This window comes from Mesoplodon bidens (genome assembly GCF_964165515.1).
Source record: "Mesoplodon bidens genome assembly, chromosome: 11".
NCBI lineage: Eukaryota > Metazoa > Chordata > Mammalia > Artiodactyla > Ziphiidae > Mesoplodon > Mesoplodon bidens.
The window spans coordinates 41,976,031-41,990,783 of NC_138167.1; the positions used below are offsets into that span (position 1 = coordinate 41,976,031).

The 14,753-nt window shown below is 47.0% G+C and overlaps 1 protein-coding gene across 3 annotated transcripts; it reads left to right on the forward strand.

The window, feature by feature from the left end:
- Positions 1-280: 280 nt before the first annotated feature.
- On the forward strand, positions 281-12,302 carry NACA (nascent polypeptide associated complex subunit alpha). Of its 3 annotated transcripts, none has more exons than XM_081249994.1 (9): positions 281-365; positions 1,237-1,308; positions 4,005-8,792; positions 9,985-10,070; positions 10,627-10,704; positions 10,990-11,136; positions 11,523-11,651; positions 11,861-11,983; positions 12,177-12,302. In XM_081249994.1, exons 2-9 carry the CDS (start codon positions 1,239-1,241, stop codon positions 12,189-12,191), a joined length of 5,436 nt encoding a protein of 1,811 aa, XP_081106120.1. In that variant the 5' UTR covers positions 281-365; positions 1,237-1,238; the 3' UTR covers positions 12,192-12,302. The 3 variants fall into 3 exon arrangements, with proteins under 3 accessions (XP_081106120.1, XP_081106122.1, XP_081106121.1); XM_081249995.1 differs by lacking the exon at positions 281-365 and adding an exon at positions 924-1,076; XM_081249996.1 differs by lacking the exons at positions 4,005-8,792; positions 12,177-12,302 and having other exon boundaries at positions 11,861-12,025.
- Positions 12,303-14,753: the final 2,451 nt, after the last annotated feature.

The window sequence follows — 14,753 nt, forward strand, 5'->3', positions numbered from 1 at the left end:
CTACTTTGCCGACGGGGGAGCAGAGTTTGCTTCTCCTACAATTGCCCTTCGCGTATCAAAAATGCCTCGACTTGGGGGACGGGAAGGGGTCGGCTATCTTAGGACTGCATGGCTCAGAGAAGAAAGTTCCTGCCAGGCCAGCGTGTCCTGTTCTAAATTCATACCCTTATTTAGACCTCGTCACCACCCCACACTGGAAACACCCGGACAGCTCACTGGTTAAAGGAAGTGACTGCCGGCAGCTCCTGACCCGGAATCGGATCCTGGTCCCGCCCCCTCCGCCAGGCTTCGTTCTGCAACAGGCGTGGGTCACGCTCTCGCTAGCTCTCTTTCTGCCGCCATCTTGGTTCCGCGTTCCCCGCACAGTAAGTGCTGTCTTCGTCACGACTTTTTATCCGTAGCCATCCGCCTTTCTTGCGGGCTGAGCCTCCCCGAGGACTGGGAACTAAGGAGAATTGGAGGTTTTATGGGGCCACCGGGTTCCTGCTCAGCCCTGGGCAGTGTGGCCTTGGGGCCTCCGGACAAAATGGGGTCTGCTGTTGGTGTCCTGGCGAAAGCAGGGCAGAAAGGCCGTAGGCCGCGAGTCCAGGGCTGGGGAGATGGGAGCCGTTGCGGCGTCGGGTTTGGAAGTGGGTTGCGTCTGGTGTTGGGAACCGCTTCAGGAGAACCTAGAGTAGGTTAAGGGGTCATAGCCTTGGAACAGCCCCCCCCCCGCACGCGCGCGCGCACACACACACCCACACCCACACCCTTATTGTGACAAGCGAGTGTTGGGACCTAGGACACCCTGTTTCCCCTCTTGGGTCCCGAAAGTCGGCAAACGGCAGTCCTTGAGGTCCTAGTCCTGGAAGCGGGGCGGGGGGGGGGGGACGGCTGTTCAAGGTAGCGTCTGAAGTCTCCCATCCCGTGCTTAGGAGCCAGACCGCGAGCCTCTCCCTCGGGTGGAGAACGCAGTGGTAATTGCTTCTGTGTGGGATTTGGAATGTGGAATAAAACGAATCCCTGGGCACTGGGAAATCCGCTCTCTGCAGAGTGAAGAGGACCGGTAAAAGGTGGTGGTTCTGCTGATCAAAAATGTGAGGGTTACGTCGTGTTTTTCACGTATTCCAGCAGCTTTGGGGAGGGTTGTCCCACGCTTATGGTTTTCTAACAGTCCTCCGCAGTTTGAAGCTTGACTCTGGGTTAGGCAGCAGAACGGATCCGAGTCATTTCAGGCCTCCTTTTTATTCCCTTCAGAAATGCCCGGTGAAGCCACAGAAACCGTCCCTGCTACAGAGCAGGAGTTGCCACAGCCCCAGGCTGAGACAGGTAGGTTCCCTAGACCCCTTGCCCTTGATTAAGATTGTAAGATCGACCCTAAAACCATTTGGTGGGTTAAGGGACAAATAGAATATACTTGTGTTTTTCAGTGTTGACTCTCATTAAAGAAGATGGGGCTGTAGCTTTACCAGGGAGCAGAGTCCATAATAGTAGTTTTCCTGAAAGAACTTGCTGAGAGAGTGGAATAAAAACCGTATATTTAAGATTCGGGAACATTAAAAGCTCCATGGCTTGCTTTGTAGGTTATGACAGCTGCCTCAAAGGTAGCTCTGTTGTGGAACCCTCCCCTCACACAGGAAAACTGAGCAGGAAAGGGACTCTGATTCTTACCTGTTGGAACTAGGTGACACACTGGCAGGTCCAGGAGACCTGAGCTTTTGTGAAGTTCCAGCCAGCAGGTTGCATCAAGGTTTTAGATGGCAGTGCTTGGCATTGTGCCATCATCACATGCCTGGATAAGTTGTTTGCTGATGGTAAATGTGTCCTACTGGGCCCCAGGGCCCTCCTAGATTGGTTAACTTGGTTTATGGATTGGTGCTGAGATGTTTCTAGCGTGCTGGAACAGTGCCTGCATCAACAGCTTATCTGGAACCCAGAATTGAAATAGAGCCTTCCTTTGACTGCTCTTCAGCTTTGGAATTAATGAATGTAGAACATAGTGTAAGGCAGGTTTTGAATTCTGATTAAAATACATTTCTATAAAACTTGAGAAGGGGTAGGGAAAAAAACTTTTTTATGGTAGTCTTCTTGCTGATTAGTTGTGCAGAACTAAAAGGAATTTTCAGGCTGTGACCTCCATCCTCATCTTTTTTTTTCCCCCTTTATGGTAAATTCATTATTTTTTTTTAAACTCCACCTGTGACTTAACGGCAATTTTTATATCCTTCTGGAATTAAAAGAGTTGTTTATAGTTGAAAGCATTAAGGTTCTCCCTCCCCACCTGTCTGACTTTAGCAGCTGAAGGGATTAATACAGCTGCTAGCAAAGAAAAAGGAGGGGGCCTCTGAGCTGGGAAGTAAGCTGTATGAAATCCTTGAACTGCAAGGGACTTAAGGAAGGTAAAAATAAAGGACTGGTCTCTAAAAGATTCAGTGCTAACAAAACTTTAGAGAATCTCAACTTGATTTTACAAATGTGGAGACTGAAATTCAGATGAATTTAGAATAATCTAGATCAAGCTTCAAAACTAATGCTGTTTGCTTCTGAAGCAATCCTTAGTGCTGTTAAACTTATTCCTGAATATTTTGAGATTGCACAGTAGGTTAGATGATAATATTAAGTAAGCGCCAGTGATGAACACTTGGAGTTTTTTTTACTACATAACTATAATTAAATAATTATTAGAATGAATGAGGAAACTGACTCGGGATTCATTATGGTGTCTAAAGCAAGTAATTTGGGCCTTAATCCCATCTTGAGGTCCAGTGAGATGAAAACATTCTAAGTTTCAAATTCTAATTAATATGTTTGAGAACATTTGCACTGTAATCATAAGAATTTGACCTACCAACGCTTGAGGAAAAACTGCTTGAGCCATCTGTCTTTTCTGTAGTTGGGATACTTTTGGTTGAGTGAATTTGGATGCTATAAGCTTTTTTTTTTTTTTTTTTTTTTTTAAATAATACTCCCTTCTAGGTGTTGAGCATTTGTTGGTCTAATCCTGTGTTACCTCCTGATTAGTAAGCATGGTATTTTTTCATCATTTAGAAAATCTTTTGCTTAGGTTTACTCTAGTGCAAATAGTGCCTATTTTGGCAGAATGGCATACTCATCCGGATTAAGGGGTGGGGATCCAATGCATTTTCTCCACTCCAGTTCTCTACTTTCAAAATAGAACCACAGTCTGGTTTATCAAGTTGGGTTACAGTTTCATAATACAGTTCCTACCCTTGTGACTAAGCTGTCTCTCATGGTCTAATTCATCTTAGATTGATGTTTGGAGACCTAACATTACTTAGAGACTGTAGAGTCCACCCATTTGTGGTTGGTTTTTTGTTTGACTTGGATAAGTAAAATGAGGTATAGGGAGGCTAAGTGAAGTAGTATTTAATACATAGTGTTAAGAGTCAGATTTTTCCTGACTTAGTGGAAGCCTCAGCATTAAAAGGCCCGTTTTTTATCATCCAGCTCTGGTTCCCCATCATTATTGCCACTATACTCCTTGTTCCAGTTTTCAGTATTTGTTTCAGTTAGTTCATGCTCCTTGGGTAGACAGGGTAGACCTGTTCCAGTGGTGATTCTATGGCCTGTGAGAAAGACTTAGGGTTTGTTTGAGGAGGGAAGGGAAGAGCACAACTGGGAAAGGGTAGAAAGCATGCTGTTCCCAACTTACTCCTGGGCCTGTGCTCCCCATTTAGAGACTAATAGGCTGCTCTTAGACTGTTCTTCACCCTAAAATATTTCACTTACTTTAGTAGAACTTGGGAAATGTGGGAGATGAGGAGAGGGATGTATTCTTACTTTACCACTGAAGTATGTTTGGGGAAGGTTGCTGTTGCTTGTCACCTTTGTCTAATCCTGTATGGTGACTTTCATTCTCAGATTTAAAATTCCAATGTTTTCTGTGAGGCATGTTGTACCAAGTTGGGCTGTATAACTCACCTTTGTTTTTTTCCTTCCCTTTCCTCCTTTATCCCCCCCACCTTTTTTTTTTTTTTTTTTTTTTTTTTGCTTTTCTCCTCCAGCTTTGCTTCCTGTGTCTTCAGCCTTGAGTGTCACTGCTGCTGCTTTAGGGCAGCCTAAACCTACCCCTACCCCTACCCCTCCTTGTTCCCTGGCCTCCCAACAATGCCCTCTGGCAACCCCTAACCAGCTTTCCTCATTCCTTTCTCCCTCTACTATTGCCTCAACCCCTCTTGAAGCTCCTTTTCCTGAGTCATCCACTGGGACAGCCCTGCCTTTGGGAGCTGCCCCTCCCCCTGCTGGCACCCCAGCTTTCCTAATAGGGCCTCCCATCTCCCCAGCTGCCTTAGCTCTGGCCTCTCCCATAATAGCTCCAACTCTGAAAGGTGTTCATTCCTCTTCAGCTCCCTTGGCTCTGGTGGCCTTGGCTCCCCACTCAGTTCAGAAGAGCTCTGGCTATCCACCTAACCCTCTTAGTTCACCTCCTTCAGTTGCTGTGATTGAGTCAGGGTCAGTGACATCTCTGTCAGCTCCAGTTGCTTCCTCAGAACCAAAGCCCTCTCCTCTTCAAGCTCCCTCTCAAGTAGTCCCTAATCCAAAAGGTACCCCCAGCCCTCCAGGTATAGTCAGTGCTGTTCCTTCCCATCTTGTAACTCCTTTGGCTTCTCTTCAGTCTGGACTAGCCTCATGTCCTCAGACGCCACCTGCCACTCCCCTAGCCATCCCTTCCCCTCAGGTCAAAGGCATCCCTATTTCCTCAGCTCTGACTTCTCCACAAAACCCTGCAAGCCTCAGCCTAAAGGGACCCCTTAGTCCACCTGCTGCTTTATCTCTTTCAACTCAGTCTGTTCCTGTGGCTCCTCATGCCCCCCCCGTTTTCCTCACTTCTCTTGGTTCTCCTGTTCAACCTTCAGGTTCTAATATTCTGTCAGATCCCATAGAGGATACTGTTTCTGTAGCTCATTCTTCCACGGGTACCTCTTACCCTTCTCAGAGATCTCTAATTCCTCCCCTTCTTTCCAAAAATGAGGTGGTTCCTACTGCTGTGGCTGCTTTTCCGGTGGGGGCTCCAACTTCCCCTCTGGCTCTGTCTGCTGACAAAGGCCTCTCTACTATCACTGACATAGCCTCTTCCAATGTAGCTACCTCTTCTCTGTTATCTCCTACAGCCTCTCTGATTCTCAAAGACTCTCCTAGTGCTGCTCATCAACCTTTGGTGGCCCAGATTCTTGGTTCTTCTCCAGAGGGGCCAGGCTTGAAAGAAGCTCCTGTTTCTTCTGTTGGAACCACCCCACTTGGGATGGCTAACTCCTCTACAGTTTCTGCAGCACCTGTTACCTTTGAGGTAGCTACTTGTTTCTCTATTCCAGTTTCATCAGGTCCCATGAGCAGTAAGGACTCAGTTTCCCAGACTGCCTTGGTTATGGCGCCTGTGGCTCCCAAAGAGCTTCCTACTCCTCAGGTAACCACCACTCTGGGGATACCAGTCTCTCAACCTCTGCCAGCCCCTGAGGACCCCAAAAGTCTCCCTGTTGCACCAGCCCTGGCCGCCCCTAAAAATCTCCCTTCTCTCCAAAGTACAGCATCTTCTCTGGAGATAGCTCTTTCTCCTGAAGCCACCTTGGCAAAGAAAAGCTTCCTAGAGCCTCTCCCTCTAGTTAAGCCAGCCAGTACTACTACCTCATCTCTGGGGGTCAACTCCCCAACCTCTATAATCAAGACAGATTCTTATGCAAGCCCAGATCCAACTAGTCTGCTTCTCAAAAGTTCTCTCACTACCCCAGCTGTAACTACATTTCCTTTGGAAAGCACTGCCGTTGATGGGATGGCTCCTACAACTGCCAAAGGTACCTCCACTCCTATACCTGTAGCCAGTCCTTTTCTAGAAGGAGCTGTCTCTTTAGATTCTAAAAGCCACCCTGCCAAGAAGAGTACTTCCACTCTTACTACTTTACCTTTGGTCCCTCCAACCTCTGAAAGTTGCCCTGTGGCTCCAGCTGTGACTTTATCTCCCCAGAATGTTTCTGCTTCTCCAGCTACTGTGGCACAGGTCCCTGAAATTCCCAAGTCTGAGTCTTTTCCCCCTCTTCCTCCAGCTGGTACTCCTCAAGGTGCAAAGAAAGTTCATGGTATTTCTCAGACTTCAGCATTGGCACCTGTGGCTTCCTCTCCTGAAGGGTACCCAACTGAGGACTCTGGTGCTTCTGTTACTGCATCTTCCAAAGGAACTTACCTAACTGACTCCCCATCTCCTTTAGGGACTAGTGTGTCTCCTCAAACAAAAAGAACTCCAACCAAGAAGGGTTCAGCTACTACTACCTTAAGTCTTGCTCCTGTTTCTAAAAGTGTACCTGCTGTCCCTGATACTCCTGCTGGAAATCTGTCATTCACTATTTCTCCAGTTGAAGCTTCCTCTCTTCCAGAGGCCAATCTTTCTTTTCATGTCCATAAAGGATCACTAGCCAAGAAGCATTCCCCTACTCCCCCATCCCCCAAAGAGGCTCCCATTCCCCTACCTATGTCTCCCCCTTCCCCCAAAGCGGGGCCAGCAACCCCATCCCCTAAAGAAACCCTAACTCCTCCAGCTGTGACTCCTTCCTCCCCCAAAGGAGCCCCAGCAACTCCATCTCCCAAAGAGGCCCCCACTCCCTCAGTTGTGGCTCCTCCTTCCCCCAAAGGGGGACCAGCAACCTCATTACCTAAAGAGACCCCCACTCCTCCAGCTGTGACTCCTTCCTCCCCCAAAGGAGCCCTTACTTCCCCCAAAGGGGGCCCAGCAACCCCATCTCCCAAAGAGCCCCTCACTCTGTCAGCTGCGGCTCCTCCCTCTCCCGAAGGGGGCCCAGCAACCCCATCTCCCAAAGAGCCCCTCAGTCCGTCAGCTGCAACTCCTCCCTCTCCCAAAGGGGGCCCAGCAACCACATCTCCCAAAAGAGCCCCAGCTACCCCACCTCCAAAGGGGGGCTCCACTCCCCCAGCTGTGGCTCCTCCTTCCCCCAAAGGAGATCCAGCAACTCCATCTCCCAAAGAGGCTCCTGTTCCCTCAGCTCTGACTCCTTCCTCCCCCAAAGGGACTCCAGCCCCCATAAGAGCTCCAGCTATCTCACCTCCCAAAGGGGATTCCACTCCCCCAGCTGTGGCTCCTCCCTCCCCCAAAGGAGACCCAGCAACTCCATCTCCCAAAAGAGCCTCAGCTACCCCAACTCCCAAAGGGGATTCCACTCCCCCAGCTGTGGCTCCTCCCTCCCCCAAAGGAGGCCCAACAACTCCATCTCCCAAAAGAGCCTCAGCTTCCCCACCTCCCAAAGGGGATTCCACTCCCCCAGCTGTGACTCCTCCCTCCCCCAAAGGAGGCCCAGCAACTCCATCTCCCAAAAGAGCCTCAGCTACCCCACCTCCCAAAGGGGATTCCACTCCCCCAGCTGTGGCTCCTCCCTCCCCCAAAGGAGGCCCAGCAACTCCATCTCCCAAAAGAGCCTCAGCTTCCCCACCTCCCAAAAGAGATTCCACTCCCCCAGCTATGGCTCCTCACACCCCCGAAGAGGCCCCAGCAACTCCACTCAAAGGAGCCTCCACTCCCTCGGCTGCGGCTCCTCCCTCTCCAAAAAAGGCCCCAGCAACTCCATCACTCAAAGGAATTCCCACTCCCTCAGCTGTGGCTCCTCCCTCCCCCAAAGGGGGCCCAGCAACTCCATCCCTCAAAAGAGCCCCACCTACTTCACCTCTCAAAGGAGACCCTACTCCCCCATCTGTGGCTCCTCCCTCCCCCAAAAGAGCCTCAGCAACTCTGGTCCCCAAAGAGTCTCCAGCAACCCCAGACCCCAAAGAAGTCCCCACTTCCCCAGCCATGGCTCCTTCCTCCCCCAAAGGGGGCCCAGCAACTCCATCTCCCAGAAGAGCCCCAGCTGCCCCACCTCTCAGAGGAGACCCTACTCCGCCATCTGTGACTCCTTCCTCCCCAAAAAGAGCCTCAGCAACTCCAGCCCTCAAAGAGGTCCCTACTCCCTCAGCTGTAACTCCTTCCTCCCCCCAAAAGTCTCTAGCCCCCAAAGGGGGGCCAGCAACCTCATCCTCCAAAGGGGCTCCCACTCCCCCAGCTGTGATTCCTCCCTCCCCCAAAGAGGCCTGTACTTCCCCAGTTTCAGTCACGTGTCCCTTGGGGTCCATTGCACCTCAGGCATCTAAAGAGCCCCCAATAAAGAAAGGCCCCACAGCTCTCAAAGCAGTGCTTGATGCTCCAGCTCTAGAAAGTGCACCAGTCGTCACAGCTCCCACTCAGAAGAAGAGTTCTATTTCACCTCCTGTGTGCCCAGATCCCTCAGCTCAGAATGGTACTAAAGGATCCCTTCCTACAGTGGCTCCAGCTCCTCTGCTGACAGTCTGCACTCAGAAAGGTTCTTCTCCAAAGGCTCCAAAAGCCCTCCCTATTTCTCTCTTAAAGGGCAAAGACTCTTTCCATTCCCCAAAGGGCCCCTTGGCTCCTCCTGAGTCTGAGACGTCTACCCCTTCAGCAGCAGCTGCCCCAGAGAAGGTCCTTCCTAAAGCTGGATCTGCATCTGTCTCTCCAGCACCTACCCCATCAGTCTCTCTGCCTCTTGCTCCCTCCCCAGTTCCCCCTCTGCTCCCTAAACAGCAATCTCTGCCGTCCTCACCTGGGCTGGTGCTGGAATCACCCCGTAAGCCCTCAGCCCCTGCTGATGAGGATGAGCTGCCGCCTCTGATTCCCCCGGAACCAATCTCGGGGGGAGTGCCTTTCCAGCCGGTCCTCGTCAACATGCCCACCCCCAAACCTGCTGGGATCCCTGCCCCAACCCCCTCTGCCAAGCAGCCTGTTCTGAAGAATAATAAGGGTATTTGCCTTGGTTTGCCGTGTGCATGGTGTGTTGCCCACAACCCTCCGGGGCTACCCACCGATACTAACCGTAGGATGCGCCGCTTTCTCCAGTATATCTGCTTGTGTTTGGACGTAGAAAGATAAGTTTAAATGCAAAAGCTCTAGGAATGTGAAACAGAATCTTGGTTTTCACCTCAGATAGTCTGTTGTATACCATCCTGTGTAATGTGGTTCAGACTAACTCTGGATCTGTCATCTTTTTTACCTAACTGATCTGACATTGAAAACCAAGACCTTCTAGACCTTTAATTTGCTCTATACTATGTCACTAACTTTGTCCCTGGGCCTGGGATTTGCTAAAATATTGGGAAATCTAGAACTACTTGAATTTCTTTTCACATCTTAGACTTAGTAATAACCAGTGCCCAGGGACTCCCTTTTCTTAAAAGACCTATTTTTCCTAGCCTGGGAATGGTGCAGGTGTATGCTTTTTCCCTTAGTAGTCTGTTGATGCTTGGCCTTTGAATTGAGGGAAACTTAAATATGTGAATTATTTTTGGAAGAAACGGAAGAGGTCACAGGACAGTATCTAGTAGAGGTGGCTACGGAATTGTAGATCAGCATTTTTGAGAATCTTCAAGCTGTGTTGATTAGATCAAACTGCTAGGGTGAGTGGTTTGAAAATAAGGCTAAATGTGTGTACACAACTGCTTTTGGCCTCCCCCAACCCAGTTTAAAGGATGAGGGGAAATCATCCCCCTCCCCCCCGCCCCCAGTCTGCCTCCACAATGTGATCTTACTTTTTTTTCACTTAAGTATATCTGGAGGCACCTTGTTTACCAGAACCTTTCTAAGACGGTTGGGCTCTTGGGTAGAATTTAGCGTTACATAAGTCATTGGTGTTTACCTGGGCCAAGAAGTGAAGACCTTGAGGGAAAGGAAGCAGTTACATAAACTACTCGGCTGTATCTAGTAATTACCTCTCATTTCTGGGGCTGGGTCTTTAATAGATGTGTACACACTAGTTTATTGACTGAGTTGGGGGCTGTCGTGTCAGTACGACCTGGCTTCATAGAAGTCAGTTGGTTTACATTTAATTTTGCGAGGTCTAGCATAAGCCAGTGACCTCTAGTCTGGGGAGGCCATGGTGAGGTGCCTCTTCCTTGTAATCTTTACTATAAAATAGTAAAAGTTACTTGTCTTCTTAGGGTCTGGAACAGAATCTGATAGTGATGAATCAGTACCAGAGCTTGAGGAACAGGATTCTACACAGGCAACCACACAACAAGCCCAGGTAGGTATTCTCTTTTTTTTTTTTAAATAAATTTACTTATTTACTTATTTATTTATTTATTTTTGGCTATATTGGGTCTTCATTGCTGCACGTGGGCTTTCTCTAGTTGCAGCAAGCGAGGGTTACTCTTTGTTGCGGTGTGTGGGCCCCTCATTGCGGTGGCTTCTCTTGTGGAGCGTGGGCTCTAGGCGCACGGGCTTCAGTAGTTGTGGCACGTGGGCTCAGTAGTTGTGGCTCACAGGCTCTAGAGCGCAGGCTCAGTAGTTGTGGCGCACGGGCTTAGTTGCTCCGCGGCATGTGGGATCTTGCCAGACCAGGGCTCAAACCTGTGTCCCCTGCATTGGCGGGCGGATTCTTAACTACTGCGCCAGGTGGGTATTCTCTTAACTTACTAGTGTAAGTACTTGGGTCAAGGAAGCATTGGAGAACCAGTGTTGATCAGAGAAGCTGACTTATGTATTTGGAGCTGTGAACCTTCATAAAGGGAAAACCACATGGGGATTGTGGTATCCAGGTCTTACATTCCAGTTTACTCATAGCTGTTTGATCTTCTTAGCTGGCAGCGGCAGCTGAAATCGATGAAGAACCAGTCAGTAAAGCAAAACAGAGCCGGAGTGAAAAGAAGGCACGGAAGGTAAGAGTTTAAGTTATAAAGAAGGATTAAAGGTGCTGATGAAGCACCTTTCGAGAGGGGAAACTGTAGTGGAACTCTTGGTAGTGGTAGAATCAGGTTTAGTTGAACTAACAGAAGTTAACTGGCAGAAAGCCCAGGAGGCCTGGAAATCAATTCTGTATTGCTATATAAACTTTTCTTAGCCCACAGAAAGTCTTTGCTTAGAATGTAGTTTTATTATGTTCCTTACTTCCTGAAGCTGCTTCTAAAGAAGTTGAAAACCTGATGTTCTTTTTTATTCTTTAGGCTATGTCCAAACTGGGTCTTCGACAGGTTACAGGGGTTACTAGAGTCACTATCCGGAAATCTAAGAATATCCTTTTTGTCATCACAAAACCAGATGTATACAAGAGCCCAGCTTCAGATACCTACATAGTTTTTGGGGAAGCCAAGGTAAGGAAAGTTTTCTTGGGAGTTGCTCTAGACCAGGGTTTCTCAACCTCAGCGCTATTGACATTTTGGGTCAAATAATTCTTTGTTGTGGAAGGGCTGTCTTTAGCAATATCACTTGCAGTTGTGATGACCAACGAAATCTCCAGACTTTTGACACATGTCCCCTGGGGAACAAAATCACCCCCCGGTGGAGAACCACTGCTTTAGACCTAAGTTATTTCTTTATCTGCAGTAATATATAATCCAGGTGAGGCCACGTGATTTAAAGCTACGTAGTAAGTTAATGTGAAGTGGGTTTAAGAGCGGGAGTTTGGAAAAGATATAAATGATTTCTTTGATTTGCTGCTGATCAGTCTACTCACATGAATCTATTTTCTGCCCTATAGATTGAGGATTTATCTCAGCAAGCACAGTTAGCAGCTGCTGAGAAATTCAAAGTTCAAGGTGAAGCTGTCTCAAACATTCAAGAAAACACACAGACTCCAACTGTACAAGAGGAGAGTGAAGAGGAAGAGGTATATAAGGAAATCTTTTGTGCTTTTAATCCTCACAAGATAGTATGTTTGTGTTGATGGGTGGATTCTATATTATTTTAGGCTCTTGAACTCCATTGAGTTAAGTAGCTTTTGAATTATATTAAGAACTAGATTCAGGAGATGCCGGACAGAACTACTGAAGTTGTTCTTGCCTTTAGTTTATTAAGTGTTTTTTCTCTCTCTTTTAGGTTGATGAAACAGGTGTGGAAGTTAAGGACATAGAATTGGTCATGTCACAAGCAAATGTGTCGAGAGCAAAGGCAGTCCGAGCCCTGAAAAACAACAGTAATGATATTGTAAATGCTATTATGGTAAGTGTCCAAGCCTTTATTCCTTGACTCCCTCTGCCCTAACCAATCGTGGGTGACTTTATTTTCTGTGCTTAATATCAGCCAATTAGGAAGCCTCTTTCCAAAGCCTTTTCTGAGTTGCCTCAGGTTTTAGTGACCTGAATTCTCTCAATTTGCCTATAACCACCTCTGATGGATCTCTTTTCTCTTACAGGAGTTAACAATGTAACCATCTTGAAAAGAGGACCTTTTTTTGGTGTTTCAAAAGAGTAACTGCAGCTGGGTTTGAAATTTGTACTGTTTCTATCATTAATAAAGTTATGGCTTCTTGTTGGATGAACTCAGTGGGTGCTTGATCTCTTCCCCCCAAAAAACATGAAAGCTCTAGAAATGAAAAGGTTTAGTACTGCAGGTTCCCCTCTTAAAACCTCAGCCTTTTCACCTCTTGTGAGAAGATAACTGTTGAGGCTACCTATTAGGAACTTCTTGTTCTCAGAGACAGCTGTAAGTTTCTCATTTCTTTCCCAGATGTTAACTGGTAGCAAATCCTGATTCTTCTTCTTCATTTTTTTAAATAAATTTATGTATTTTTTATTATTTATTTTTGGCTGCGTTGGGTCTTCGTTGCGGTGCGCAGGCTTCTCATCGTGGTGGCTTCTCGTTGCAGAGCATGGAGGCACGTGGGCTTAGTTGCTCCGCGGCATGTGGGATCTTCCCAGACCAGGGCTCAAGCCTGTGTCCCCTGTGTTGGCAGGCGGATTCTTAACCACTGCGCCACCAGGGAAGTCCCTGATTCTTCTTTATTTAATAATTATCCCCTTCTCTGACCTGCAATCTTTCTGAATACATATTGGGCCTCGTCTGGCCTCTGTGGCAAGCGTTTCATGTTGGTTATATCTTGTCGTGTAAGAGCTTGGGACAGAGTTGGAGAGAATGCATAATGGATGGGGGTGAAATGACAGTACTTTGTAGCAAATGAAAAGGTACCTCATGAAGGAGAGATTTTGACTATTGATACACAGTACAAGCACTCTGCTCTTAGACATACACTGTACAGGCATATGTTAATCTACAAAGTAAATTATGATTAGGGTAGCCATAGTTATGCTAGGATAATAAATGAAAAACAGAACTGTACCAGGCAAACTGGTACATACAATTAGCCAGTTTGTGATAAATATAGATAGCTCTATAGGAGTCCTAAGAAGAATAAAATTTCTGCATTTAGGTTGTTAGGAAATGGTTTGGGGGAAGTGGAGGGCTTAAAATTTGGAAATAGGAAGCCTACAAGTAAATGTAGAGTCAAGAATCCTAAAATGAATAAGTGGTAAGACACTTAGAACGAATATTAGAATAAGAATAAATTAGACTAACATTGCCGAAGGCTTTTGGAACTAAAGTTTAGATCTTTTTATTATTGATTATTTTCTCAATCTCTGAGAAAGTAGGCATTATTTTAGCAGTTGTGATTAAAAGCTGAGGACCAAAGAGGTTAAATGACTTCCACAAAGACCAGAGCCCTTTCGCTGTGGTAGGCTACCCTGGAGAAGCACAGATGGGTGTCTGGGGGAGGATGGTGATCTGCTTACATTTCACTGGAGTAGAACAAATTAGATCATTAAATGAACAAAGTCTCATGAGGCTAAAGTCTGCCAAGTCTGAGTCAGCCTAGTAATTCTCATTTCAGGAAGAAATTAGGGATATTAACTCATTTCCTCACCCTTCCCTCTACAGGTTAACAAACTGCCAATTCTTGGTTACATTTTTAGAGAAGTATCTTGTTGAAGGCTGTTACTGCCACTGGTAACTGTAATGCTCTATTCCCACCTCAAAGACTTGCTATTGCTACCCCTTCTACCATGTATTACTGGCAAACCTCAGAGATGTGGGTTCGGTTGCAGACCACCACAATAAACAAATATCACAATACAGTGAGTCATGAATTTTTTTTGGTTTTCCAGTGCATATAGAAGTTATGTATACACTACATTGTAGTCTATTAGTGTGTGATACCATGTCTAAAAAAACAGTGTACAGCAAGTCCCCTACATATGAACGAGTTCTGTTCTGAGAGCACATTTATAAGTCCAATTTGTTCGTAAGTCCAGTAATTAGCCTAGGTATCCAACTAACAATCGGCTATGTAGTCCTGTACTGTAACAGGTTTATAATATTTTTCACAATACATAAAATATTTTTAATCTTACAGTACAGTACCTTGAAAAGTACAGTAGCACAGTACAATAGCTGGCATACAGGGGCTGGCATCGAGTGAACAGGCAGGAAGAGTTACTAAAGGACGGAGAGGAGGTGGGAGATGGTAGAGCTGAAGGACCGTCAGCAGTAGGAGGGCAAGCTGCAGTTTCACGCACCTGACATTGATGGCACAGGTTCTGGTTCCTTGCTGGTTTCAATTCCATCTATCCCCTTGAAAAAAAATCCAGTGGTGTCTGGGTAATAGCTCTTTTTTTCTAGTCATAGATGACACGGTAGCACTGGATTGCTTTCTGAACGGCTGCTGCAGCCTTCATGTACCGTTCTACGTTCAGGTCCTGTGCCTCAAAAACTAACAGTGCTGCCTCAAGTAAAGAAAATCCCCTTGCCATTTCCTGTGTCATGAATCTCCGGTTCTTCAGTTACTTCTTCCTCTTGTCTCTTGGTCTTTCTCTGGGCCTCCAATTCCGTTGTTATCACTTGGCGCTTGTTAGCAGTACCAGCTACATCACCACTGCTTTTACGCTTGCTTCTTCACATCCTGGGCTTGGTAAAGATACTGTACTACTGCACTGTA